At 39.3% G+C, this 27414-nt stretch overlaps 5 protein-coding genes across 5 annotated transcripts; 3 read left to right on the forward strand and 2 right to left on the reverse strand.

Annotated features, from left to right (window-relative positions):
* Positions 1-82: 82 nt before the first annotated feature.
* On the forward strand, positions 83-5107 carry rilp (Rab interacting lysosomal protein). The gene is made up of 8 exons (XM_033976515.2): positions 83-742; positions 1416-1542; positions 1828-1949; positions 2398-2580; positions 2674-2837; positions 2902-3027; positions 3357-3455; positions 4206-5107. The coding sequence occupies exons 1-8, from the start codon at positions 401-403 to the stop codon at positions 4330-4332; spliced, it is 1290 nt and encodes a 429-aa protein (XP_033832406.1). The 5' UTR covers positions 83-400; the 3' UTR covers positions 4333-5107.
* Positions 5108-5330: 223 nt separating this feature from the next.
* scarf1 (scavenger receptor class F, member 1) lies at positions 5331-11213 on the forward strand. Its single transcript, XM_033976517.2, has 11 exons — positions 5331-5573; positions 5686-5747; positions 5822-5923; positions 6057-6597; positions 6661-6879; positions 7106-7234; positions 7306-7412; positions 9000-9111; positions 9188-9312; positions 9631-9768; positions 10005-11213. Exons 1-11 carry the CDS (start codon positions 5473-5475, stop codon positions 11090-11092), a joined length of 2724 nt encoding a protein of 907 aa, XP_033832408.1. The 5' UTR covers positions 5331-5472; the 3' UTR covers positions 11093-11213.
* A 372-nt stretch (positions 11214-11585) lies between these two features.
* On the reverse strand, positions 11586-16635 carry vtna (vitronectin a). The gene is made up of 8 exons (XM_055225873.1): positions 16484-16635; positions 14798-14917; positions 14125-14508; positions 13798-13937; positions 13575-13731; positions 13270-13422; positions 12694-13191; positions 11586-12169 (listed from the first exon to the last, which is right to left on the reverse strand). The coding sequence occupies exons 1-8, from the start codon at positions 16614-16616 to the stop codon at positions 12051-12053; spliced, it is 1704 nt and encodes a 567-aa protein (XP_055081848.1). The 5' UTR covers positions 16617-16635; the 3' UTR covers positions 11586-12050.
* Positions 16636-17423: 788 nt separating this feature from the next.
* sarm1 (sterile alpha and TIR motif containing 1) lies at positions 17424-20291 on the forward strand. Its single transcript, XM_033976513.2, has 8 exons — positions 17424-17878; positions 17967-18585; positions 18655-18867; positions 18954-19045; positions 19113-19439; positions 19509-19698; positions 19793-19914; positions 20151-20291. Exons 1-8 carry the CDS (start codon positions 17424-17426, stop codon positions 20260-20262), a joined length of 2130 nt encoding a protein of 709 aa, XP_033832404.1. The 3' UTR covers positions 20263-20291.
* Positions 20292-21342: 1051 nt separating this feature from the next.
* Positions 21343-24277, reverse strand: slc46a1 (solute carrier family 46 member 1). The gene is made up of 6 exons (XM_033977402.2): positions 23803-24277; positions 22695-23086; positions 22043-22515; positions 21754-21837; positions 21510-21666; positions 21343-21432 (listed from the first exon to the last, which is right to left on the reverse strand). Exons 1-6 carry the CDS (start codon positions 24109-24111, stop codon positions 21381-21383), a joined length of 1467 nt encoding a protein of 488 aa, XP_033833293.1. The 5' UTR covers positions 24112-24277; the 3' UTR covers positions 21343-21380.
* Positions 24278-27414: the final 3137 nt, after the last annotated feature.

The following is a 27414-nucleotide window of genomic DNA, read 5'->3' on the forward strand; positions in this document are numbered from 1 at the left end:
TCTCTTTGTATCAATAATTCAATAATGAGCTGAGAGGAAATGCATTTCTCACGCTTTGATGCTCACATCGGGCCACTGACTAGAATCGAGATATTCTAGGTCTGTTTGTACGGACGAGACAAGTCCAGGCTCATTACCGACGCCGTTTGCTCGTGTGTCCCACGGAAGTATAATATGGACACTACACCTTCTTAGTATGGTGTAGTGGAGACTTGGACCTCGGTAATGACGTTATGTTGACGGAAGCGGACTATACGACCATACTAAACTTGCAGGTTCAGGCGTGTTGTACCTCAAACTAACTGAGGAACAGCGCTTGGACTTTCCTGGTAGCCTGGTTCACATTTCTCTTTCGATTAGTCTAAAAGAGCATGTGAGCCCTGTGCGTGGGCTAAGAGACATGGAGGTATCCGAACCGCGCGACACATATCAAGCTAAACCCACGGACAACTGCTTTGACAAGACGATTTCGACTGTAACCGTGGACGATGTTTACGAAATAGCCAAACTCATCGGCGCTGAAGTGGAGAAACTTATCGACGGCTACGGCAAAGACAGTGTCGTGGGTCTTGTGCCCAAAATAGTGAAAGTGCTTGAACTTCTGGAGAGGTACGCATCGTGGAACCAAGCCCACAAGCTGCAAGAAGAAGAGCTGCTCAAGACATTTGAGACCATCCAGCTCCAACAGCACAAAAAGCGTGCACCCAAAGACAGCGAAGACGTGGTAAAGCAGCCGAAAAGGGTAAGGACAAAGGCGCTACACGTACAATGGTGTCCTTACATGCTTTTAACCGAGCTGCATTTGCAAATAATATCAGATAATACGACGCGCTTTGCGCAGTCTGCCGTGCTGTCAAATTACTATAGGGCGTAGAGGGAAAAAAACACCCAAATTTGGACATGTTGGCTAAAATGTGACATTGTATGTGCTTTCTTTTCAATGGATATCCCCTCCTCTGCTACAGGTGCAGGGCATTTCATCCTAGACTTCTGTGCCAACAGAGAGCTGCACACACTTCACAGGCCTAGTGGCTTTAGTTACATTGCATCTGGTTTCTTAATCCTGGGATGTAGTGCATGGGTTTTGTTGTCAGATATAGCAAATCCATAGCAATTGTATTCAGAATCAGATTATAAATTGAGCAAGATAATGGAATGTTTAATATAGACTATGTTTTATTTGTCAAACATTAGTTAGACTTATCCATCACATCTGCAATGATTCAGCAGCAACTGTCACACCCATTTGGACACAACTTCACTGATTTAGCCAAATGTCAACACCCTTCAGAAACAAGCTCTCAAGGCATAGTCAAGCTTTCAGTACATTACTTTTACTACCACTATTACTATTACTATTACTATTACTACTATTTAATTTTGTTTTCATACTATTTTTGTGTATGTTCCTTAAGCAAGAGGAGCTAGAAGAACTAGAACAATGGAAGAAGAGGTGCGAAGAGTTGCAGATCCAGGTACAGCAGCTGCAGGAGGACAGGGAAGAGCTGCATAGTCGACTCAAAGGAAGTTATGCAAAGGAAGGTATGCCCCTGTCCAAAAGTACAACCCTTTCTCTTACTAATGCACTGCTCTAAATCAAGGTAAACAATCTCAATACACTGTAGCTGTCAGAGATTTTTTTCACAGTTTTTATGTTTTATATACAACTGTAAATAAAGTTTATGGAGCTACATAAAGACTTAATAGAGACTTTATTTAAAGGAAACTGCTACAGTTACATGTTTGCATAGTAAATCACTGGGTTTCCTTGCCCAAATATACTATAAAAATATCCACTGCTCTTGGCTTTTTGTGTGTGTCCTACAGACCGTGTCCAGCGGCAGGAGAGAGAGGTGATGCTGAAATTAAAAAGTGTTGTGGATAAGCAGCGAGATGAGCTCAGGGCCAAAGTGCAGGAGATCTCATCTATCTCCAAAGAAGTAGAAGCAGTAAGCTGAAAATTATGGCTTCTATTACTGCAAATCACTTATTATAGTCATCACTACCACGAAACAAAGAAACCTATTTATTTGGCATTAAAAATTTCTGTCACTGTATGTGTGTGTGTTTGCATCTTAATGAATGCATGTGACTGTATTTATACTCGCACCATGGGTCAAAGCACCAGCTTATAGTCAAAGCCATGTTTTTCTTAGTTAAACAAGACTCCATGTTTGCCCAAACGGAGACCTCACATTTTTCCATCACTGAAATAAATAGTGTTGGCATTTTGTGGAATGTGTAGGTCAGTTTTAATCTGCTATTCGCTATGTGTGAACATTTGTTCCTCTTTCACTTCAAGTTCTCTGTTGCTTATATGTAAATAGAACAACTGTAGATGTCACAAATACAAATATTTGAACCTTTGATGTCAAAATGTTGTGTCTTTGTGTGTAGCTTCAGGAGCAGCTGGAGCGCTTTATGAAAATGAATGCAGAGTTGCGACACAAGCAGAATGTGATGCAGGTTCAGCTCAAGAGCACCGTGGAGAGGAAGGCCGATATGGAGGCGGACCTGAAGGAGAAGAATAAAGAAATTGAAAACCTTCTTGCGCAACTGCACAGATCCAACAGCAGCCCTGTACATAAAGTTATCTTATTATTACACAAAAGTCATATTATATGATAGTATATATTTTTCACTTAAAAATGTGTACTTTGTTTTTTCTTTTAGTCTAGTTCAAGACAGAAAGCTTGTGATTCAAATAAAACTGAGGACCCAAAGGGCCCTGACCAGCCATGTTTCACTAAAAAGGAAGTACGTGACATCATTGTAGAGAGGAATGAGCTCAAGACAAACCTCTTTCTGTTGCAGGAGGAGCTCAGCTACTATCAGAGGTACACACACTTTGATTTGACCTGATTTAGGAGAAAATCTAATTGTGTTTTTTTTTTTCCAAAGGGAGATTTTGAATGAGGAGAGATGCCCTGGCTTTCTGTTAGAAGCTGTTCGCTCTGCCATAAAGAAAAAAAGAAAGCTAATCAAGGCCAAGATGCTTGGAATACCAGTGAATGAATGTAGCAACAGGTCTCCTTCACTCAACTGACACACTCACATTGTTTATAAGCTTATCAGTTTACACTCAGTGGTCAGATGATATTGTGCAGCTTAATGTTAGAGCACTCATACAATGCAATACTTTAAATAATTACAGCTTTAACATACTATCCTTCATCATCTACATACAGTACATTTGTTTACTTCATATTATTCACTGGTCTGGCTCCAGCTTAAGTTGACCACAAAGTTTTTGTCACAGGTCAAATGTATTAATATAATATAAATTAATACATACCCAACGTAAGATATATACATATTGCATTAGAATACATTAACAATTTTCTGGTCTTTCTCAGTGATGACGACGAAAAGACTTCACAATTAGGATATTCAGAAGTTGATGGTGCTGTGGATGATAATTCTGACAAACCAGCTGAGTCACGCATTAAAAACTTGTAAGTGATATTCTCCTTTACTTGTTCAGTCCAGAGATTTCTATTTAAAATTAGCATCTCAGGCACCGCACTGATTATGACAGTGGCACCCATCCACAGGGCAAGATTGTCAAGAAATTAGATTAAACTAAACTGCATGAGGAGAAAAACAACATGTGACAGAATTCCTGGCAGTTTCTGAATAGTTGGAAAGTGGAAAATTTCAAGTGTTGTTGACTATATGTTTTCATTTACCAAAGTTTTTTTTGTTTGAGTAATTATTTGCAAAATTCTGGCTCCTTTTGTTGTTCATTAACTACATCACAAAACAATAACCTATAGGGTATTTTCTCTTGAATTAATTGCAAATTGAATGCATTTTATTATAATTTGCTTACACCAATCCAGAAATTGTAACAATATTTTTTCTAGAGGCACCTGCTTAAGAGAGAAGGCACATGCAGGTCTAATCTGCACAGAAGTGCAGCAATGAAAGGGTACCATAAAATACACCTCAGAACTATAGAACCATTAACAGCACTGTCAAGTCTTTTAAATGAGAAAAAATAGAAACAAAAGGTATATGTTTTTTGTGTCATCTTTGTTGAACAAAATAGTAGTGGGCAAAGTGACTGTGCATATGACTGCAGCTTCATGGCTTGACTGATGCTGCTTCTGCCCTCAAGGCCTTTCACACAGACCTATTTTTAGCTGTAATCCCTCTTTCAATCTAAAGCTCTGACTGGTCTTTCTCTATTTGTTGTGCTGCAGCTTTGGCTTTCTTACACGATCCGGCAGCACTCAGAGCCCCACCCACATGAGCAACTCCGCCTCCACCTGGGAAATCATTGGGGACGCAGAAGCCGATGCAGAGACACAACAACAGCAGACTTCCTGATTCAGCCACTGACTTGAGAGCTGTGAGACCCTGAAAGAAAAAAAAAAACAATGTTGAACTTCAATGAAAAATACAAGCTTTATAGAAAAGGATGACTTATAGCCAAACCATTTATTTAAATGTTATTATTCTTAATTGACTCAGTATTAAAGGTACTGCATTTTAGATTTAAAGGGACATATGTTATATGACATAGTTATATCTGGTGCATTCATATAAATAGTATTTTTTCATTGGCATTTAAAACTAAACTAATCTTAGATTACTAATCTTAAATTACCTCAAGAAACTGCTAAATTACCAAAGAACACGGAGAAAAGTAAATTACATTTTAATTTCAATTATCAAAAATATTTTTTCCACTAGAGAGCATTGCTGCAGTTCCATATTGATAGAAAAGTCTAATACCAATAGTTTTTTGGGAAATTATATTATTAATTGCTTTTTTCCCAACTATGATAACAGTATTGTCTATATTTGCATTAACACATTTTATAATTTTTGAGGTGTTAAATTTGCACAGCTGAGATTGTCAGTGATTATTGCCTCTGGTGCCAAAAGCATGTACGTGTATTCCATAGAACATGGGCCTCCATTTGAAAATGAGTTAGATTTTTAATGACAGCCATTTTGTGATCTTTTTACTCACTTTAGATGTATACGTTGATAACATATTTCCACAATATTTTTTTAAATAATAGGTAGTATTGACAAGATTAAGAATCTCTAGCTAATCTATAGCTCTGTGTTGCACAAAATAAATATTATTTAATCAAAACATATACACTTTCTCTTTACTCTTTCATCTTTTTTAAACATTTCATCTTCATTATACTCAATGAAGTTTATTCACCCACTTGGGTCAGAGGTAAGCTTTTTCTTTTTGCACCTACATGAGCAAAGTCCAATAGTGTTTGGCCATCTTTAAAAAGCTGCGCATCAGACTGAATGGCAGGAAGTGGGCCCTGACTTCCCTAGGAAATGAGGAACCTCGACCCCTTGGACTGCACTGGAGCTGCAAGACAACTCACAGGAGAAAGAGGGGTAGGGAAGCAGGGGTAGGTGGAGGGTGAACAGAAAGACACAGCTCTCCAAAGTTTGGATCTAACTGAAAGGAACAAGAAACCAAGATTTGTTGAGATGAAGCTGCTCGTTCAAAGTCTAGCCACTGCCCTGTGCTGTTTGCTGCCTTTATGTGCCAACCTGGATCCTGCTGGGAGAAATGTCTGTCACAACCCTAGGTATGATCAATTATTTGAACATATATAGTTTTGTAAATAGATAGGTATTTTATTATTTTAACATATCAAAGCAAATATTTAGTATTTGTCAAGATTGTTATTGTATGTGTAGGGACCCCTCCACCTTGGTCTGTTGTACTGGATGGCAACGAGAAGGAGAAGAGTGCACGAAACGTAATGTTAACTATATTTTACAAAGTAAATAGAGGTGCTTTGGTTTGACTGTCTTTGTTGTCCTGGACATGTAGCTGTGTGCGAGGGGGAACAGGCCTGTTTGAAGGATGAGCTCTGTGTATATCCTGGAGTGTGTCGTTGTCCACCTGGCTTCTATGGAGCTCACTGTAAAACACGTCAGTATTAACATCCTGCTTGTGTCACTATTATGAACAGCCTACTGTTTCTGGTTATTGTTACAGACCTTATTTAAATGCAGCATGTCAAATAAGTAAATTGTATAATCTATCTGACTTTTGGGGTTTACAGGTTGTCCTGGGGAGTTCTGGGCATCAGACTGCCGACAGCTGTGTCCTTGTTATCCAAATGGCCGGTGCCACGCTGTCACCGGAGAGTGCTCCTGTAACATAAACCGCTGGGGCCCTCTGTGTCAGAATAGCTGCAAATGTGCCCGACACGGTCACTGTGACGCAACCCATGGTAACTGCAGCTGTGATGAAGGCTGGTGGTCCTCCACATGTGCCAAACCGTGCCAGTGTATGACTGGGAGCTCTGTGCGTCCCAGCTGTGAGCAGTCCACTGGGCGTTGCCAGTGCCATAAGGGTTTCTGGGGCCTAAAGTGTGCTCTGACATGTAACTGCTACAGGTCACCCTGTAGTCAACGTACTGGTGTGTGCGAGTGTGAGGAGGGCTGGTGGGGACCCAACTGTGACCGCCGCTGTAACTGTGACAGCACTCACAGTCAGTGTGATCCCTCCAGTGGCAACTGTCTGTGCCATACCGGGTACAAGGGAGACTACTGCAACCTGCAGTGTGAGGCAGGCACCTACGGCAGTGGCTGTAGAATGAGGTGTGTATGTACTGAGTAATTAAATAAGCATATTACTACTTACTATTACTTTTACTTTCTCAGGTGTGGCCACTGTAAAGACAACCAATACTGCTCCCCTACTGATGGTGGCTGTGCAGCCTGTGCACCGGGATGGAACGGGACACGTTGTGACAGTCCATGTCCATCAGGTTTCTATGGTGATGGCTGTAAGCTGACTTGTCCACGCTGCAGGAAGAAAGAGCCCTGTGACCCACAAACGGGCTACTGTTGGAGGTGTGACACTGGGTGGACTGGGCAGAGGTACATGGTTAAATTATATTTTTAAAGCAAGAAACAACATGTCAGTTTTTAGTATGTATGAAATGCATGTAAAAAGAAAATAGGGTAATACTTTCTTTTTCTCTTCCCTTAATTCATATTACCTATGTAAACAGGACTCTCAAACCCCAACTCTTAACCCTTAAAATTATGTAATGACATTGTATAGTAACAAGTCATGTAAAATACATTTACATTATTTTCACAGATGTGAAAAACCATGCCCCAGTGGAACATACGGTGATGCTTGTGCTTTTCAGTGTAACCCCTGTCTTAATGGAAACTGCAATCAAGTCACTGGAAAATGTATTTGTGAACCAGGATTTCATGGAGAGAGGTGAGGTGGCTGCAGCATCATAAATGAAAACCGTTTTTATATCAGTTAATTGTGCATTGCGCATGTTTCAGTTGTAACATCACCTGTCCTACTTTGCATTTTGGGCCAAACTGTTCCTCTGTCTGTGAATGTGGGGAGGGAGTTGGATGCAACCCCATCAATGGAGCTTGCCCCCAAAGTACATTCTTCTATCTCATCTAATATTTTTTTATATAATACATGTATTATGTTGTTTATGCAGTGCTGTGAAAGTATTTGCCCCTTTCTGATTTCTTACTTTTTTGCATGTGTCACACGTAACTGTTTCAGATCATCAAACAATTTTAAATACTAAACAAAGATAACCCAATCAAACATAAAATGCAGTTTTTCTGTGATTTTATTTGTTAAGAGAAAAATACTATCCAAGCCTACATGATCCTGTGTGAAAAAGTAATTCCCCCCCCCCCCTTTTAAATGATGACGTAACTGTGATTAATCATATTATTGTGGAGTTGAGTACAATTTTATAGCCACAGCCAGGCCTGATTGCTGACCTTTCAAATCAAGAGATCACTTAAATAGGCCCTATCTGACAAGACATCTTGCCGCAATCCAAAGAAATTCAGGCGCAGATAAAAAGAAAAGTAATTGACATGTCTTTGTAACTCAAAGGTTACAAAGCTATTTCTAAATCTTTTGGGACTCCAGCAAACCACGATGAGAGCCATTATCCACAAATGGAGAGAGCATGGTAGTGGTGAACCATCCCAGGAGTGGCCAGCCTCCAAAAATTACCCCAAGAGCACAGCGACAACTGATCCAAGAGGTCACAAAGAACCCGGAACAACATCTAAACAACTGCAGGCCTCACTTGCCTCAGTAAAGGTCTAGGCAAAAATACCATGCATGGCAGAGTTCCAAGGCAAAAGCCACTGCTGACAAAAATCAGCATAAAGGCTCATCTCACTTTTGCCAAAAAACATCTTGATGATCCCCAAAGCTTTTGGGAAAATATTCTGTGGACTGATGAAACAAAAGTTTAACTTTTTGGAAGGAGGGCATTCCCTTACATCTGGGGTAAAATGAACAGAGCGTTTGATAAAGAGAACATCATGCCAACAATGAAACTTGGTGATGGTAGTGTCACGGTTCAGGGCTGCTTTGCTGCCTCATGACCTGGATGACTTGCTGTGATTGAAAGAACCATGAACTCTGCTCTCTACCAGCAAATCCTGAAGGAGAATGTCTGGCCATTGGTTTGTGATCTCAAGCTGAAGCGCACTTGGGTTCTGCAGCAGGACAATGATCCACAAACACCAGCAAGTCCACTTCCGAATGGCTTAAAAAAACAAATCAGGGTTTTGGAGTAGCCTAGTCAAAGTTCAGACCTGAACCCAGTAGAGATGCCGTGGCTTGATCTTAAAAATGCGGTTCATGCTCGTAAACCTTCCAATATGGCTGATTTAAAACAATTCTGCAAAATTCCTCTACAGTGATGTGAAAGACTTTTGCCAGTTATCGCAAACGCTTGACTGCAGTTTTTGCTGCTACCAGTTATTAGGTGTAGGGGGCAATTACTTTTTCACATGGGCCATGTTGATTCAGATGGGTTTTTTCCCTTAATAAATTAAAATGACACTTAAAATTGCATTTTGTGTTTACTTGTGAGTTTTCTTTGTCTAATATTTAAGTTTGCTTGATCTGAAATGGCTCAGAGTGACAAAGGTGCAGAAAACACAGCACTGTACAGTGTGGAGCATCTTTTTATTTGAATGTTTGTCAGGTTCTCAAGGTGCTGTGATCGCAGGTGTATTGGTACCTCTCTTTATATTTCTTCTTCTTGTGGTCCTTTGCTGTGTGTGTTGTGGGGAAGCTCCATTAGACAGCAAAGACAGGTCAGTCTCAAGTCTGTTATTATGAGCACATTATTATGGAAACATACAGCTTCAGTCACACTTGTACTTGTTGCAGGGCACTTGTCGCTGAGGGGGGACTGTCAGTGCGTATTAAGTATCGTGTCTACAGCGTATTAGCTAACATTGGTGCTGCTTTGCCTTGCATCTCTGATTGGTCCACTGGTCTTCCCCGAGTCACTGGTAAGTTCAACACTCGTCATGATTTTAGACTATGTAAAAAAAAAAAAATCATTGAAAAAATGTACTACTGTTATATAGTACTGTTATTTAAAATAACAATAACAACAATTATTATATATAATTTCAATGTGATCTGGTTAAAAATGTGAAGGTTAATTCATTTAATGGAATAAAAAGTAAAAATATAATTTCTACCAGCTGTGAAGCTACAAAGCAAAAATCATTATGATTTTACATAAATTATATTTTATTTTATTTTATGTTATTATTTATTATAAATATACAAAATACCATGAACCTAACAAATATTTTGCACAGTGTCACATCATGATCCAGAGCTGACGTTTAACCACAGCTTCATTGAGCCCCCTTCTTGTGGCTGGGCAACAGAAGGCTCATCCTTTGAGAGCGATGAGGAAGAGGCAGAGGCTCTGTACTGTGTCCCCCCAAGAGAAGGTAACATGCTGCTCCATGGGGTTTTTACAAATGCAAAAAAACAAAGCAAAATTGTATAATTTAAATAAGAGTTAAGGTACTCATCCACTTTGCCATTAACACACAAAGCGTTCATGATTTGAACTTTATAGCTGACAAATGAAACATGCTATTGTAAATGTGTATGATAGCATTACTATCAGGGTGGGGCTTACTTTTCGTGCGGTAGCTCTCAAAAATGGCTTGTTTGGTTTCAGACATTCCAGCGGCGGCAGGAGATGAGTTTCAGGAGTTGAGCTCAAAATGCAACATGTTCTTGGACCCCTCCGGCTTCAGCAGCGAGGACATTAATTCACCTTTTAACATTCCGCGAACGTCCAGTCTCGCCAAGGCCAAGCGCCCATCTGTGTCTTTTGCTGAAGGCACACGATTCAGCCCTAAAGAGAGACGTGGCTCTGGTCAGGAGATTTTCACACCCTCTGGACATCCACGCACTAAACCCAAAACCAGCTGGGGTGTTTTGATGGTCTCAGCCTTACAAGGGCAAGCTGCAAAAACTGGGGAGGAGAACAGAATTGAGGGCAGTAGCTTGGAGGAAAAGGGTAGTAATCAGGAGATAGAAATGGGTGGGGGGAATGAAGAATTGGAGAAAAACCAAAGCCCTCCACCAGGTGGTGCTGTTCAGGACAATAGAGCAGGAAAAGGCAGGACCATATTCCACACAAATGCTCATAAAAGATGTCATGCCACTGCATCTGATAGTCAGGTGACTGCCACCAATAAAGTGACTACAGTGTACGTAACAGTTGGCAAAGCAGGGCGACCGGTGGCAAAGGCTGAATCCAGTACAGAGGGTCCAGTCCAGTTTATGTTAAGAAGACTTGGAAGTCTGCAACGACAGAAAGACCAAGAATCAGACAGAAGTAAGTCTAAAGGAGCTGAGGGCATCACTAAACCCCCCCGAAGGAAGCTGGGTGCTCGGGTAAACCTATGGGAGCAAGGGGAGCACCCTGTATCAGATACAAGCGTCTGTAAGCCAATCAGAAGAAAGCATGCTCAAAACAACCCTATAGAAGCTGCAACAGGTGATCAGACTACCTCAGCAGACAGTCCAAAAAGACCCCTGTCATTCATATTAAACAGTGTACCAGAAGTGGCTCCAGTTCACCAAGGAGGGGAGGAGGGGAGAGGTGAGGAAGAGTCAAGTCAGGGCCAAAGTGAAAGCAACTATCTGACGGTGGGACCAGCAGGCCATGCCCACAGTGAGGTGATAGTAAATGACAGGGCAGTGGGTAGAGACTGTGAAGAGCCCTGCTATGAAAATGTTATGGTAAAACAATTATGACTTTGTAAACCTTGTAAGTTCAGTATGTCTATGTTAACTTGTATTTACCTCAGTTTAGTACTGTAAAAAGTATTTATTCTATTTTTTACAATTTATTCTACAACACATTTTACACATTATTTATGCTATGTATTTATATAGAAAAATAGACATATTTTTATGTGATTGTAAACTTATTTCACTGTTTTGTGACATACATGGGTATAACCAGCCACCTAATTGCACTAAGATGATAAATGAAATATCAATAAAATATATTTCTCAAACTTGCCTTGTAATAACAACTGAGTATGTTCAAAACTAATTTTTTAACTAGCTGATATGCACACATTTGCCTAAATATCTTTATTGGTTAAGTTTAATTTGGATAACTAAGACCAACCTCTGTGAAATATAAAAATATGTTTTGCTATTTTAATACCCAGGAGGACATCACATTAATTAAATAATGGAATTTAAAGCAGCCAGAACACGATTGTGACTCAAGACAATGTAATTGAGCATGTTTTTTGTTTATTAAATAAAACATTCTGACAAACATCTTTATAAAATGTCAACTGTATAACTTGTTGCATGCAAATAAGCAAAAAAAATCCTAATGACTTACTAAAGGTTACTACTGTTGCACTTTGACCTGTGCTATCACATGATGTGAAAAACATGATTGCAATGAACTTTACTTTGACTAATCTAGTCTAGAGTATACTAGTATACTCATCAAAACATGTCATGATGTGTTAAAGAGTAAGCAATGTGTTATGTTATTGATAAGTTTATATAATTAATAATAAAAAAAAAAAAACTAAAGGCAGGTCAAGGCGGTGAACTTTAGCCTACTTGTATTTATATGTATAGTATTTGACCTTTTACTGATCTCCAGTATTGCAAAAGCGTGTAGAAAGTACCGGTATTTAAATACAGTTTAATTTTACATTACAGTACTTAATTTTATTTGCAGTTACTTCTCTGCCCCTGTGGTGCCTGAACAGCCGAGCCAGTACTTGGCAATAGATCTGGGGTACGGAGGCATAGCTGGATCAACTCTCTTACTCCTGAGGTCCACCCTGTAGTATTTATCTAGAGACACAGACAAAAACATTTCACTCAATAAGAACAACATGAAGCATCAGAAAGTGTCTCTAATTCACAATGATACGGTCTTCATTATGGGTTCATGTGAAATGCATTTTCAGAAGTTCAATCAAATTACTGGCTTCCTGTAAGATCACCTTGAAAAGTCTATTTTCAACAATGAGTAGCTTGTTGTCTTCAATCTATTTAATTTCATGATATTTATTACTTTATGTCTTGGGGCTGTAAACATGTTTTGTTATGTTAATTCGTTAATGGATTACATTCTTTTTTAAATTAATGCTGTTACAAATTTATGTGCACATTTTTTGTTATGAGTTTTGTTAAAATACTGACAATGTATATGTTTTTATTATCCTTTATTATATAGTTAAAAAGTATATACCTGTGCTCGGTCCTGATTTAGTCCTAGTAGTAGTAGTAGACAGAAATAATCAATCACTTATCTCATAGCTGGAAGTTTGTGTAAGTTTTTCAGATGCATTGAGTAAGAGAAAATGTTTTCTAACCTGCTTTAAAGAAGTAGACCGTCTGAATTGGCTGAGTCTTCTGAAGAGGATTCCAGGGCCTGCTGTTTCCCCGGCTGTTTCTAGAGTTATAGTTTCCTCTGTTGTTCGAATTGTATCTGTCCCAGCGCTGGTCCTGGTCCCAATCCTGGTCCCAACCTCTGGTCCAGTCTCTCCCAAGCCTCTCCTCCATCTCCATTCTCCTCTCTGCTAACCTCATCCCTAGCTCCATACCCCTTTGAGCTAAGTCTTGGCCCATGTTCATGCCCCTTTCAGCCATGGTTTCCCAGTAAGGTGAGCGATTTTGCCTCCGACGACCCCATCCATACTGCTGGCTCCACTGCTGACTGTATTGGTTCCACTGTTGGCGGTCATCATTTCTGACTGGAGTAAATCTCAAGGGAGTGACGTAGATTCTGCCTGCCATTGCTGCATCCACAGGGGACTTGAGGCCTTTCCAGTCCTTGTCGATGAAGTGATGGTGATCATGGTGCTGGGGTACTTAGGGGAAATAAATGTGATTTAACCAATGACCTTACTGGACTTAAAGTGTATAAAGTTGATAAATGCCTGACTTACAATCAGAGAAGAGCTCACTGAAGAAGTGCTCATAGTTTCCATAGTAAACATCTGTGTAACGTCTGAATATTGTGGATGGTGATCTCTCAGACATGCCAATACACTCCTCATGGGACGGCTGATGCACAAATTCATAGACATAATACTGGTCTCCTGTAAAACATGTAAAAAAAATATGCATTGTTAATCAGTTACATTTTGATGGTTTGAATATATATTTTATTATTATGCAACAAAGGAAAACTATTTTTACTCAACAGCGCATTGGCCAGTTACCACTTATGCCCATATTTTGATGCACAAACCTTTAAAAAAGAAGACTTTCTCTTTTCCGTTGTGCCCTGGAGCAGGTAGTGCAAATGCAGCATCGACATAATCAGGAATCTTGTCAAATCCTACACTGATGTCCCTAGGGTAGTCCTCATCCAGAACCCCATTGTCAAACCTCCAGTACTTATTTCCCTTTAAAATACATTAAAAAACATAATAATACAATTTTAACATGAAAGCAAAACAACCAGTCATTACCTTGAAAATGTAGGTTTTTCCCTGGCAGTTCATTCTTGTAAAAGCAGCATCAATCGGCCCATTGATACCCCATACATCCTTTATGAGTTTTGGATAACCAGGAAGCACTGATTTCTGGTCCAGTACAAAAAAGTACTCCCCTATAAAAATAATACATTTTACAGTGGAATATGGCTATGGCTTACAACTTGATAACTATTAACATTTTAGTATCATTACCTTTTATAATTATGATTACATTCTGGGAACAAACTCTACTGACAAACCGTGTAAAAACAAACTCTCCTGTCTGTTTTTTCAGCAAGGATCACTCAAAAGTCACCTTACCTCGGAATGCATAGATGGAACCATTCTTGAGTTGCATGAAAGAATCAAATGGTCTCTCACTGCACACCTCTGCGTCTGGGTCTGGGGGTGCAGTGGTGGGGGATGCAGTGGTGGAGGGCACAGCGGTGGGTGGGGCAATGGTGGAGTCTGCAGATGTATCATTTGCAGTAGCCTCTGTGTCTTTGTCCTCTTTCTGTGGTTTAGTCATCTCTATTGTGCCCTCATGTGTGTGTCTGGGGTTAAAGTCCATGATAGAGGGTTCCGTAGGTATTTCTTGGCGACTGGCAGTAGTAGAGCCATGGTCGAGAGTTGATCGGTGGTGGGCTGGAGTGGTACTGTCGAACAGCTCATCATCTTCAGCAAAAACAAATGTATCTCCTCGTGCTGGAAAGAAATGGAAAGCAGCTTGTAAACGTCCCCTTTAATCTGGGCACCCTTAAAAACTCTGTTCTCATAAAGGCAATTTTGTGCTGCAGTTAAATAAAATGTAACATTGTTCTGACCTTGGTTTTGTCCCAGAGATAAGAAATACTTGGGAATACTCATAAATTGTCAAAATTAAGTATAATGTGTTTTAATCAACGTATCAATGTCAAAACTGTTTTTCAGCCTTCTTTGCTCAGTTTAATCAGTTTCAGATATTAGTGGAGGATACTGTAAAGGTGTGTCTTACTCATCATTCCACAAGTAGATTCATAGTCAGAGCAGCAGCTTTTGTAGTACTTGCACATGGAGTCACACTGGCATTTCTTTGCAGAGTCAAAGCCATTTTCGCAACGATCCATGCATGACTCTAAAAGACAATTCTTTTGAGTAAATAGGTGATCACAAAAACACATCAAATTAGATTTCCAAATAAAGTATATCTGAAAATTGTAACTAGGAACATTTGAGTTTCAAAAAATATCAATATAAAAAAATATAAATATAAATAATTGTCCCAAATCAGGCTGTAGATGTCAGTGTCCTTTACCACTTAAACCACATAAACTAAATTACAATAGCCAAATTTATTTAAAAATAAAAAAATAAATAAAAAAAAATGGATCTGACAGAGCTGACAAAAATCTGACAGTTGACAAAAATGTGTCAACTGTTAAAACCTGAACAAAAATGTTTTAATCCAGATGAAAATAGATATCACATTTTTAACACTAACCATAGTTCACAACACTGACAATGACTTATCTTTCAACCACCAAACTAACTATATGAGAGGAAAGTCCACTCTCCCTCCTCCATCAGCCTCGTCTCTGGGTCTGCATTTGATTTTACATATTTGACTTTGCATTTGACCATTTGAAATGCTGGTGTCACAACAAGATTGTGATGGTGTAGCAGGCTCATAATATAAGTGACAACTTAACATTTGAATAATCTATTAAATGATACCATTTCTTTTAAAGAACCTGGGTATTAAATGTTTAATTCTTTACTAAATTGGTGGGTTTGTCAACTCTGTCAGCCTAAAATGTCAATTCCCTCACATTATTAGCTTGACATTATAAAATGTGTTATTTATGCTATATGAATACTATATACATTGTATGAAACTTAAACCATGACATGGAAATAATAATATAGGACATTTAAAGACTACAGGCGGATTTGTCAACTCTGTCAGCAACCGGTTAACTCAGTCAGCCTTAGAATCTGATGGACTTAACAACTGTCAACTGAGTTTACAAATGAATGTTTTTTCTTTGTTACACCTATATGGTACACTGCAACTAGTTCCTTTTTGTTAAGGCATAGACACACTGCAATATAATAAATGTATCAGATCAGAATGGACTGACAGAGTTGACGCTTTCCAGTTGTAGCAGGAATTTGGACATTGTTAGTCTTAAATATTAAAGAGTGTAAATGTGACCAGACTATGTGTGGTAGTGCTGCTTTCAGCAGAGTAAGGATAACAAATAGGACCCTTAGAGATTTAGAAAATAATATTACTAACTAAGAGTTTTTGAAAATGTCTGATAAAAAGGTGGGACACCACTTTGACAAACATTTTTGAATCCAGTCTAATGGCAATTAAATGTTTTTTTTTTAAGCAGGTGAACACTCTGAACTATGGCAGAGGACACAAATTTGCATAGACTTCAACATTTTCATTCACATTTATGTCAAAATTTTTAAAAAATGAAAAGAAAAAAAAAAGATTTATGTATTTACTTTTAATAAATAGCTCCAATATACAGATCTCCTCTAAATTAAACTTCATAAGTATCCCAATGATGACATTTTAAAAAAAACAAAAAAACAAAAAAAAAACTTTTTCTTTCTTGTTGTTCTGTTTTTACATTTGAGTTGAAAGTCTATAACTACAAACATACAAAGTTATTTATTTCAAACTTACCCTCAGAAGCTGATGTAAAAGCCTGCAGAGGCAGCAGCAGTAGCAGGGCCAACAGCCTCATGTTTAGTCTGTTGTGTGGAGGACAGAATGAGAGAGTAATCATGGACTGTGCGCTCCCAATCATTGGAAACATGTGTCACTCACCCTAACCACTTGTTTGCCTAAATCACATTTCCTAAGCTCTTTCTCCTTCACTAAACAAACTGACCCAGAAAGACAAATCAATAAGAATGTTGTCATGTAATTAGACTACTTTCAAAATTTTCTTTGACATTCTTAGGAAATAGTATGTAAAAAATATCTAGTTATAACCTATGTTGTTTTTGTCCTATTGTATCACCACACATGATGTAGATAAGTATGTAAATTTGAGGTAAATTGACAATAAAAGAATAAGAATTGCAATCTCTCCACCTCTCCACCAGGGGGCTCTTGCCTGTTTGACGTGTGGCCAATGCGCATGCTCCGTGCTTGAGTTGCTGATGATGCAGAGGTCAGAGGATCGGTGTGAATCTGCTTTTCTTGTCCATCCCTCCATCTCCGGTCGGTGGATTCCTTTGCTGATGTGCATCATCAGACCAGACCCTGGTTCATTCTGGTAGGCTGCCGTGATCATATCAAAGGACAATCTACGAGAGCTATTTAAAAATGATCAGGGACAGCGTGTTTTTGTGACAGACCTTGAGAGGTACCTCGAAGACAAAGAAAATAACATTTTATTTCATTGGCTGAGAGGCTGTAGGCTATGTAAGCCCTTGTTTGCTTTCAGCAGATGCTGGCACATTTGGTTAAGATAAACTACTACTGATGGAGATAGGGGTAATGCTGCTGGCCGAAAGCTGTCACCTGTGATTAACATCAGAGGCCTCGTTAAACGCTTCCTCTCGCAAGGCGCCGAGGATTAACACGCCCCTCACTACAGACTTGTTTTTTCCGGTAAATGATATTGTCCCTGACACTTTTCCTGTGGAGGATCTACCGACATTTATTCATCATCATGTTCAGTTCAGAGAGACTTACTGTGCCAGATTATGTGAGTCGATTACATGGCAAGAAGAACGAGCCCCGGGCCGTTTCTCCGGGAATTAATGCAGACGTCCAGGCGATATTAGACAGCACACTGCCTAACCTGCGATGCGCCATCAGGAGGCTCAAGACCTCCAAGGACACCAGTGATTGTGATGAGACGCGCAGGGCTATTGCAGAGATCTATCAGCTGGTGGAGGAGGCATGGGTCCTGCCCGCTACGGGCCGCCAGGTGGCCGAGGAGATCTGCAACAGGATCCGACTGGATGGAGGTCTGGAACTACTCCTTCAGCTGCAGCAAACCCCGGCTGTAGACATAACGTATGAGTCTGCCAAACTTCTGGAGCAGATACTGATCTCAGAAAACAGGTAACACCTTATACGCGACTAAACATTTATATCTGATTAATCTGATCTCTCATCATGTATTTACCACATTTTCTGGTTTGATTTGCAGAGATTATGTTGCCAGGTTTGGGCTGGGGGTTATTCTCAACTTGACCAGACAGCAGGAGGATGCCCAGCTGGCCCGCAGTGTTTCTGGGATCCTGGAGCACATGTTTAAACACACAGAGGAGACGTCGGTCCATCTCATCTCAAACGGGGCTCTGGATGCCCTCCTGTACTGGTGCAGGGGCACAGACCCCACTGTGCTACGACACTGTGCTGTGGCCCTGGCAAACTGTGCCATGTATGGAGGCCATCGCTGCCAGCGGCTGATGATCGAAAAGCAGGCAGCTGAGTGGCTTTTCCCACTGGCTTTTTCCAAAGAAGATGAACTTATCCGCTTCCATGCTTGCCTTGCTGTGGCTGTGCTGGCTGCAAATAAAGAAATCGAGAAAGAAGTGGTCAAATCTGGCACTTTGGAGTTAGTAGAGCCATTCATTGCATCTTTAGATCCAGATGATTTTGCCCGCAGTTTACAGGACAGTGCTGACTCCATGCAGGGAAGGACAGCTTCTGATTTGCAGCACTTACTGCCGTTGCTGGATGGTACAAGAGTGGAGGGCAAGTGTATTGCAGCCTTCTATCTCTGTGTGGAGAGCAGCATTAAGTCCAGACAGCGTAACACCCGGGTACAAGTGCTTTTCTTACTCCATACTAAAACTTCTACACTTTTTTAACCAACATTGTTTGTTTTGCAGATATTTCAAGAAATTGGAGCAATACAAAGCCTTAAAAGAATTGTTATGTACTCTAGTAATGGTACAGCTTGCATCCTTGCCAAGCGTGCATTAACTATGATGGGAGAGGAAGTCCCAAAACGCATTCTTTCATGTGTACCCAACTGGAAAACATGTGAAGTTCAGACGTGGCTGCAGCAAATCGGCTTTAGTGCCTACTGCGATCGCTTCCAGGTATTTAAAACGTCGTCTCAGTGTGTCTCTGTCGGTTCATTACTAATGTGCTTGCAACCTACTAATGTCTAAATACCATACTATAGGAGCTGCAAGTTGATGGAGACTTACTGCTGACCATTACAGACAAGGATCTGAGCCACGATCTTGGCATGACTGCAGGCCTCACTCGCAAGAGGTCAGTAACACAAGGTTAATATCTCAGTGTTTCAAATAACAAATTAAATATATTGTTTTTCATTTAGGTTCCTGAGGGATCTACATGTGTTAAAAATGTATGCTAACTACTCCACCTGCGATCCAAATAATATGGCTGACTGGCTTGCTGTGGTAGACCCACGTTTCAGGCAGTATACCTATGGAATAGTGCAGTCTGGGGTGGACCGTGCTTGTGTCCAGAGTCTGACTGACCAGCAGCTGGAGAAGGACTGCAACATATACAATGGGGTGCACAGAGCCAAGATCCTGGCAGCAAGTCGCAAGCCTCTAAAATCCAGTCACATTGATGCCCAGCCTGCAGGCCCTGATGTGTTCATTAGCTACCGGAGGACTACTGGCTCCCAGCTTGCAAGGTAGAACTGCAAATGTCCAATACTTTATAGAACTACAAGTACTAATAATTCTTTGTACTTTTTAACTAGTCTCCTGAAGGTGCATCTTCAAGTCAGAGGATATAGTGTATTCATAGATGTGGAGAAGCTTGAGGCTGGCAAATTTGAAGACAAACTTATCCAGAGTGTACAGCGTGCACGCAATTTTATCCTTGTGCTCTCTGCAAATGCACTGGACAAGTGTATGGGGGACACTGCCATGAAGGACTGGGTGCACAAGGTTAAAACATTTATGTATACACATTTAGACCAGCAGATTTGAACTTTAGTTGACTTAATATTATTGCTTTCTTATATTTTCTTATGCTTTGCAGGAAATTTCCACTGCTTTGAGTTGCAAGAAAAATATAGTTCCTGTCACTGATAATTTCCAGTGGCCAGAACCAGCATCTTTGCCTGAGGACATGAAATCCATCCTGAATTACAATGGCATCAAGTGAGTTACTGTGCCTTAAACACACTACAGTAAATCATGTTAGACTCAATTAATATTGTAAACCAAGTGTAGATTTGATTTGTGAAGATTGAAGCAGCCCACACAGAACTAGTATTATGTATAATGTGTCAGGGTTATGTCATTATTATAATTACATGTTACTCCCAGTTACTTTGTTTATTTACTTGAACAGATGACAAAATTATATTTGAATATAATATACTTGTTCCCTGCAGATGGTCCCATGAATATCAGGAAGCCACAATTGAGAAGATACTTCGCTTCCTCAAAGGAAATCAAGACCAGACTGATGGCCCGGACTGTGGCAAATCCTTAAAGAAAAAATGAGGGACTAAGTGTTATTTACACCATGGTATGGATGTGGCTTTGCTTAAAATGCACGTAAATTGGGTATTCTAGATAACTAAAGTTTATGGGAATGCCAATTTGAAATACTTTAGTGCCCTTACAAACAGCTGTTGGTTTATTTTCTATCAGGTACAGCTATTGCCTTGTGTTCTCAGGAAAACTTCAGTGTTTAATTTGCCTTCACCAGCTCACTGCTATGTAGTATGTAGCACCAATAACAATGAATTCCTCAATACCATAAGTAACAGAAAATCACTATTTTTTCCAACTTTTTTTCCCAGTTGCATTGGTTTGCTACTAAACTATTGTGAGCCCAACTTCCTATTACTCTGCTTTGGATATTACAGTGGATTTATGTAATACTAAGAACTATTAGTTGTCATTATATTGACCTGCATTGCAAGTGAAAGTTTATTCTTGTTAGCCAAATATATTTATTGAAAATGTTTTGCAAACAACAATGTACACTCATCAACACTGTTCAGATTAAACAGCAGGTATCAAAGGTCATATCCAAAGACAATTTCTGGTTTCATTGTAAAATAAATTAAGAATACTGTGCTCTATTGTATTTTATTATAAACATATAAACCACTTCATTTAAAACATTGTTCTAAAACACTAAAGATCCCTGGGCACTTCATGGCACTTATCGGTTTCATAACAAAATTTGCAGTCTATTGAGGTTAGCTGGTTTAGTAACTCAATATTAAACAACTTAACCTCTAAACTTCCCTTTGAGATATTTAGTGCATGTCTAGGAGCTCATATTCCCTCTATTGTGCATCAGAGGCACGACCTTTGTGTGCATGTGATGTGTGGCTTGACACATTGGGACTATCTGGTATTTGTGGTCAAGCAGGGGCTGCTCAGGCATATTGTTCGGATCAATATTATTTACTCACAAAAACAGGAGGGGGCCAACATAAAATGCCCTGACTGCCACGGCGTGAAAAAAATGCAGTATAAAGTATGAGCTAAATTTTGTATTACTAGAAGTTGTATAAATAATCAAAAAATAAGATATTCATCCATATCACATACATGTCCAGGATAGGTATACAGATGTCAGCATATCAACACGTAACCTCATTTATTCAATTTCTGTCAGGTTGCTCATGTCTTCTTTGGTCCAGATACTTCAGTGTGCTACGTCGTAAGATGACAATTAGATAATTAGAGAGGACAATCAGATAATCTTATCTTGAATAATATGGAAGACTTACCAGATAATACCAGAAGGAATCAACAGCATGATGGCCCCAAATAGAAAGGGAAACCCCTTCATAAAGTGCAAAGTGGCTGGGAAAAGGGAGTTGAAGACACTGCTTCCTACCATAGAACACATAGTTTCCACACAGGCTATAGATGCAAATAGTGCTCCTGGTATGAGAGGGAAATGCCAGAAATCATAAATCATAATATATAACACTAACATTTGGATTAGTTGGAGAAAGAATGGTGACAAACCTTGTTCTAATGGATCAACCAATTTGGACAGCTTTGACCTAATCACAGGAGTTGTTGTCATAAAAAAGAACAACAGACCATAGCCTGGTGAAATATAAAAACACAGCCTATGTTAAAAATGTATTTGATCTTACATTTTCTACTTGACTAATGTGTTTAGTAGAAGCCATCAGTTGTATTACACATGTTATATAATACATTGAAAAACATAATAAATCAGTTATAAAAATGTGTGTTGGACCCTCTTTATAAATCAAAAGTTTAAGTTATATCCACAAATAATATGCACCTGTGAATATTAGCGGCGTGGTGTTTGCAGCAGAGAAGACCAACAAGCCAGTGATGTTAGAGATCAGCCCCACCAGAGCCACCCAGGAGTCCTCCAGGCAACGTGTCATGATCTTCAGCCCCAGCAGACTGCTTAGGTAGGCCAGATGTAGAGCTGCTGATCCATAGCCAATGAGCTCTGACCCCCAGCACAATGGAGAGCTCAATTCAAACAAAACATAAAGTTCTCTACAGCCAGAGTGAACACCTACCACAATAAAGAAGCAAAATGTATAAAGCCACAGTTTGTATTTGTGAAAGCAGCCAGTGCTTTGACTCCCCCCAGTGGAGTACAGCTTCCAGAGTGCTTTGTGATGGCTGGTGCTGAAGAGCCTTACAGAGGGGTCTATTGGCACAGATTCACAAACAAAAAAGTAACTGTAGAGAGCTGAAGCCAGTCTTGTAGCCAGGACCAGCCAGCATGGGTTGATGTACCTAAAAAAATGATTGGACAAAATGAGTAAAGCACTTTAGTACAACTCCCACAATGCAGGTAAAACGTAGTGTTGCGTATCAAACACAATATAATTAATAGTGCTTTGTTACATTCTAACAGAGGTAGTATTTTAACTTTTGAGTACACATTATAATTATTGCAATAACATTTTTCCTACCCTTGTGCTCTCATCCACTGGCCTCCAATAATGCTGGCCAGCAACCCAGAGACTCCTAAGCAAGATTCCAAGATAGCAACTCTGAAGGTGCGGGCTCTTTTGTCACTTATATCCGCTATGTATGCAAAGCTACTGGCCAAGATGCAGTTGAAATCACCAGATATGCCACTGATCATTCTGCCCAGTAAAAAGTACCCCACAGGTAGCCTTGTGTACATAACCACCAGGTAAACCAATGTCTCTAGAGCCAGTCCCATGCTAGGGATGATAAGGAGCGGCCTGCGCCCAGCCTTGTCACTCCAGGAGCCTAGGAATGGCACCACCAACAGGCCCAGCGAAAGTCCTCCAAGATTGATGTATAAATTCCAGTGGGCGACTAATGTCTCTACCTCCTAAAAACACATTTAAAAGAGACATATTATGCAAAATCAACTTTCATGAACCTTTAGCCTTGTTATAGTGGTGTACCCTCATTAGCATACACTTAGTTACATTTTAATTGATAGATTTATGTGTGTTTGAGTAATTCTGTATTGTCCTGCAGCTGGGGCTTGAGTGCTTGGAAAATAAATGTTCTCATCTAAGTCCTATACTTGCACCCATTCCTATAGTAAGTTGTTAGTTAAAAAAAAAAATAGACTCTGGAACAAACACGGGTTAAAAAAATGTTGTGTAGCCGTTTTTCAAAACAAAAATATGTAAATGAAAAGCCTCTGTTTGCGAAGGTTCATCACTTCTGTATTTTCAAGAAGTCATTGCACCCAATAGCCAAGACCAATTTTACACTGAACAAAATAAATATAATGTTTATTATAGCATATATGCCTCCTTTAAATAGACATGCCTATAATTAATCTAATTACCGTAATTAAATTCATTATCCATATTACTATATTAAGTACTTATTAATCATGCAATAGTCTAACTTTTTAGTTAGACATTTTAAATTTTTGTCATACTGAGCAAGTTCCTATTTTTAGGGTATTTTTTTGAAGAAGAAAACATTGGAGTCTCTTAGTTTGCAGTCAGACAGTCTCTCTACATTTGGCCAGAATCGTGAAATAAGGTTTGGTTTAGAGTAAATGTTCAGGTTTAAAAGATAGCCCACCTTCTGCAAAGGGTCGACCGGCAGAGAGCTGTTGCACTCTGACCTCTTGGAGCTGTTATAGCCAAGGTCCTCGCTTATACGGTCCCACAAATATTGAGTGAACAACGGCCCTTGTAAAGCTATTGAAAATGTAGAGAAGAAGAGCACAGGTTCCACAGTAACAGGTTTCAAACACGAAAACGGAGGCTTTGAGGAGTACGCAGAGCCTACTTCGGTATTAGCGCATATCTCCGAAGTTTCCTGATCATCGGTCTCAGGGACAGGACCGAGGACGTGGTCGAGGATTGCGACGGTGTCTGGCTCATCCATGGTCAACGTGCCAATTTGCTAACTAGTCACTTCTTCACCCCTAATCTTAAATTCACGATAGACTGAGTTGTCTTACATGCCACTGCGCCCCATCTTGGTTGTCTGTTTTGCACTATGGTAGTACTGGGAAGTCAGTTTGACTTTTTGTGTATGTGTTAAGTAGAGTGCCGCCTACTGGGGACATTGTGACTTAACACAATCACTGTCAGATAGTTGAATTTGGGAGGTGGTGTAACCCTAATATTGCCGCATGAGAGTGGCCCTTATGGATTAAAATGTTTTTTTGTTGTTGTTTTTTTTTCGTATTTCTTAAATATGCAGATGGAATTTATGGTAGTAGCGGACACGTCACCTGCTTGTCTCTATGGAAATTATGTGCTGACTGGAAAGTTTGACAGTATGGCTTTTAATGTATCAATCTCACATTTTAAAATTGCAGGTGTTTGCGTTAAATAATACATCGATGCCTCTTTTCCACAGATTGGATTGGAAATGCTTCTCTTGAAACTTTGCAGCTGACATCATTGAACATTCCCTCTGTTACTCAAGTCAGACTTTAATCTGAGTTTTGCTTAAGACAATCTGACCAGAAAGAACTGACTTAATAGGAACTATATGACAGGTGAGTTGATTTTGTGCTGTTAAACAAGTCCCTCTTAACATAACATTACAGTTACAAGATAGTCACCATTAGCCAACCGTTTTTCAATTAGCCACTCTCACCTTTATGGTTGAAAATCAAACACCTAACATCTTAAAACGTTTTGTCAGTGTTTGCTAATGTGTGCATTGTGTCACTTTGGTAACAACTGAACATTAAGCCATAGACATACACTGGAACCCCCAGCATGATGTCACTGCAGAGTATACAATAAATGTTATGCAGATGCAATAAAGTTTATTAGCGAGTTTATTACTAGTTTATTACTAGTGTCAGTGGTGAGTTATGAGATTTCTCCCTGTAAGAGCTCAAAACACATCTTAAATGTGAAAGTCTATAATACGACGGAGTATAAGGGTCACTTAAATAAAAAAAAATAAAAATAAAAAAGCGGGCGCTACGACTTAAAAAAAAAAAAAAAAGTCGTAATATTACATGAAAAAAGTCGTAATATTACGAGAATAAAGTCGTATTTTTATGAGAATATAGGCTGCTGTGCGTGAATGAGTGACCAGTGCGTTGCGTGTTATGGAGAATTTGGAGCATTTTGTTCAGATAAACTTTCAACTGGGGTTTATGCACGATGAAATACTGTGTCTTCTAGCCCACCATCACCACACTATCATCAGTATAAGTACTTAGAAGGGACACTGCAAGCATTTGAGTTTGTTTAGTCGGAGGAACCAGACAGATTTAGAAGAAATTGATATATCTGAACAAAATGCTCCAAATTCTTCATAATGCACCGGTCTACCCATATTAAATGCGCATATTTCCAAAATTCTCAACAGAAAAGTGCATAACAAAATGGGACTGTATCCCTGTTTCCACGAGAGCGTACGAGCTCATACCTGGGCGTTACCTGATTACGAGGGACGTCTGTCCGTTTCTATCGTGACACCGCTAATCCTACAGGGGGCGCACCGCGTAATGTCTGTTTTGTTTTTCTTTGCTAGAGACGCACTTTCTCTATTATTTAGCCATTTGCTGCACACATTTGTGTCGTGTCCAAAACTTTATCGTTTAAACCCCTCAGCATTCCGTGTCATTTTGGTGAAATTGCCTTTGTTCTGACCTCTCCAAATTAAAAATAATCACCATTATTGAACCCTCAGTAGTAAATGCACAAGTTTGGGGTCTTTGTAAAGGTAACACCCTATAGTTTTACCCACAGGTGTCAGAATCACTCTAAGTTTGTCTGCTGAGCATTTATACACTTTGGAACACACATAAAAAATTATTTTCTCATCCTCGCCAAAAATATTTTGTGAAAATGAAGGTGTAGAAAGCTGCAGTAGGTAGCTGGGGACAAAAATACTCTATATCTCAACTGACAAGATTGTTGACCACTTACATTTCAAATTTGAGGTCAATACCTATAAAAATGAGAGTTTTACAATCATTTTATCATGAGTAAGTCCAGGCCTCTCCAAACCTATCCGAATGAAGACATTTGGAGAACGTTTGGAAAAAGTGAAATAACTTTTGAATGTTTCAACCCACAGACATCAGTGAGGCTCTACTGAAACTTTTTTTTTTTTTTTCATGGCGGAAACGGGCTTCCATACTTTGCCCATTATGGAAGCCCGTTTCCGCCATGAAAAAAAAAATAAAAGCCCCACAGAAAGTCGAAATTACGAGTTTTAAACTCGTAATTATGAGTTTAAAACTCGTAATTATGAGTTTAAAACTCGTAATTATGAGTTTAAAACTCGTAATTATGAGTTTAAAACTCGTAATTACGAGTTTAAAACTCGTAATTAGGACTTTTAAAACTACTAATTATGAGTTTAAAACTCGTAATTAGGACTTTTAAAAGTATGAATTATGAGTTTATAACTCGTAATTTTGGGAATGTAACATTTACAAAAAGTGAACCTTATCAATTTTGATTAAATGAATTTGGTATTTTAATAATTTCCTCAATAAACCAGCGGGGTTGTGACCAGCTGGCACTCTGCTCAGACCAGGAAAACGAGCGCTCACAGACACAGAGCACAGCTCATGAGTGGTCAGAACAGCACTCAGGGCCCACTGATTTGTTCAAGACGCCAGAAACTTTACTGGAGCTTAATTTATTCATTTTTTAAAAGTATGTAGGTGATAAACATAACAGTCCTCCTCCTGTCTCCTCTGCTCTGTACACTCAGTTGCAGTGTGCTACAAGCTCAATTAAGACTTTAAAAGTTCTAATTACGAGTTTTAAACTCATAATTAGTAGTTTTAAAACTCATAATTACGAGTTTTAAACTCATAATTAGTAGTTTTAAAAGTCCTAATTACGAGTTTTAAACTCGTAATTACGAGTTTTAAACTCATAATTACGAGTTTTAAACTCATAATTACGAGTTTTAAACTCATAATTACGAGTTTTAAACTCATAATTACGAGTTTAAAACTCGTAATTTCGACTTTCTGTGGGGCTTTTATTTTTTTTTTTCATGGCGGAAACGGGCTTCCACAGCCCATCGATTATTTTATTTAAAAAAAAAAAAAAAAAAATGCGTTTCCACCTTCCTTCCAAAATCCACCTGAAACCAGCAAGTAAACCTTTATGCGAATGAAGGGTTATAAATGCGATATTTGTGCGTTTATGCGAATCTTCAAAATGCGCATTAAACCAAGGTGACGGAAACGCAACT

This window comes from Periophthalmus magnuspinnatus, chromosome 13 (assembly GCF_009829125.3).
Source record: "Periophthalmus magnuspinnatus isolate fPerMag1 chromosome 13, fPerMag1.2.pri, whole genome shotgun sequence".
Classification (NCBI taxonomy): domain Eukaryota; kingdom Metazoa; phylum Chordata; class Actinopteri; order Gobiiformes; family Gobiidae; genus Periophthalmus; species Periophthalmus magnuspinnatus.

Coding starts and splice junctions, on each gene's coding strand:
- rilp (XM_033976515.2), top strand. CDS start 401: ATGGAGGTATCCGAACCGCGCGACACATATCAAGCTAAACCCACGGAC. Junction 1,543..1,827: donor AGGAAGTTATGCAAAGGAAG/GTATGCCCCTGT, acceptor TGTGTCCTACAG/ACCGTGTCCAGCGGCAGGAG. Junction 3,028..3,356: donor GTGAATGAATGTAGCAACAG/GTCTCCTTCACT, acceptor GGTCTTTCTCAG/TGATGACGACGAAAAGACTT.
- scarf1 (XM_033976517.2), top strand. CDS start 5,473: ATGAAGCTGCTCGTTCAAAGTCTAGCCACTGCCCTGTGCTGTTTGCTG. Junction 6,598..6,660: donor GGCAGTGGCTGTAGAATGAG/GTGTGTATGTAC, acceptor TTACTTTCTCAG/GTGTGGCCACTGTAAAGACA. Junction 7,413..8,999: donor CAATGGAGCTTGCCCCCAAA/GTACATTCTTCT, acceptor AATGTTTGTCAG/GTTCTCAAGGTGCTGTGATC.
- vtna (XM_055225873.1), bottom strand. CDS start 16,616: ATGTTTCCAATGATTGGGAGCGCACAGTCCATGATTACTCTCTCATTC. Junction 14,918..16,483: donor TTTTACATCAGCTTCTGAGG/GTAAGTTTGAAA, acceptor ATTGTCTTTTAG/AGTCATGCATGGATCGTTGC. Junction 13,192..13,269: donor CAGTGAGCTCTTCTCTGATT/GTAAGTCAGGCA, acceptor ATTTCCCCTAAG/TACCCCAGCACCATGATCAC.
- sarm1 (XM_033976513.2), top strand. CDS start 17,424: ATGATATTGTCCCTGACACTTTTCCTGTGGAGGATCTACCGACATTTA. Junction 18,868..18,953: donor CCTACTGCGATCGCTTCCAG/GTATTTAAAACG, acceptor ACCATACTATAG/GAGCTGCAAGTTGATGGAGA. Junction 19,699..19,792: donor TGAAGGACTGGGTGCACAAG/GTTAAAACATTT, acceptor TATGCTTTGCAG/GAAATTTCCACTGCTTTGAG.
- slc46a1 (XM_033977402.2), bottom strand. CDS start 24,111: ATGGATGAGCCAGACACCGTCGCAATCCTCGACCACGTCCTCGGTCCT. Junction 21,838..22,042: donor CACGCCGCTAATATTCACAG/GTGCATATTATT, acceptor ATATTTCACCAG/GCTATGGTCTGTTGTTCTTT. Junction 21,433..21,509: donor ATTCCTTCTGGTATTATCTG/GTAAGTCTTCCA, acceptor CTTACGACGTAG/CACACTGAAGTATCTGGACC.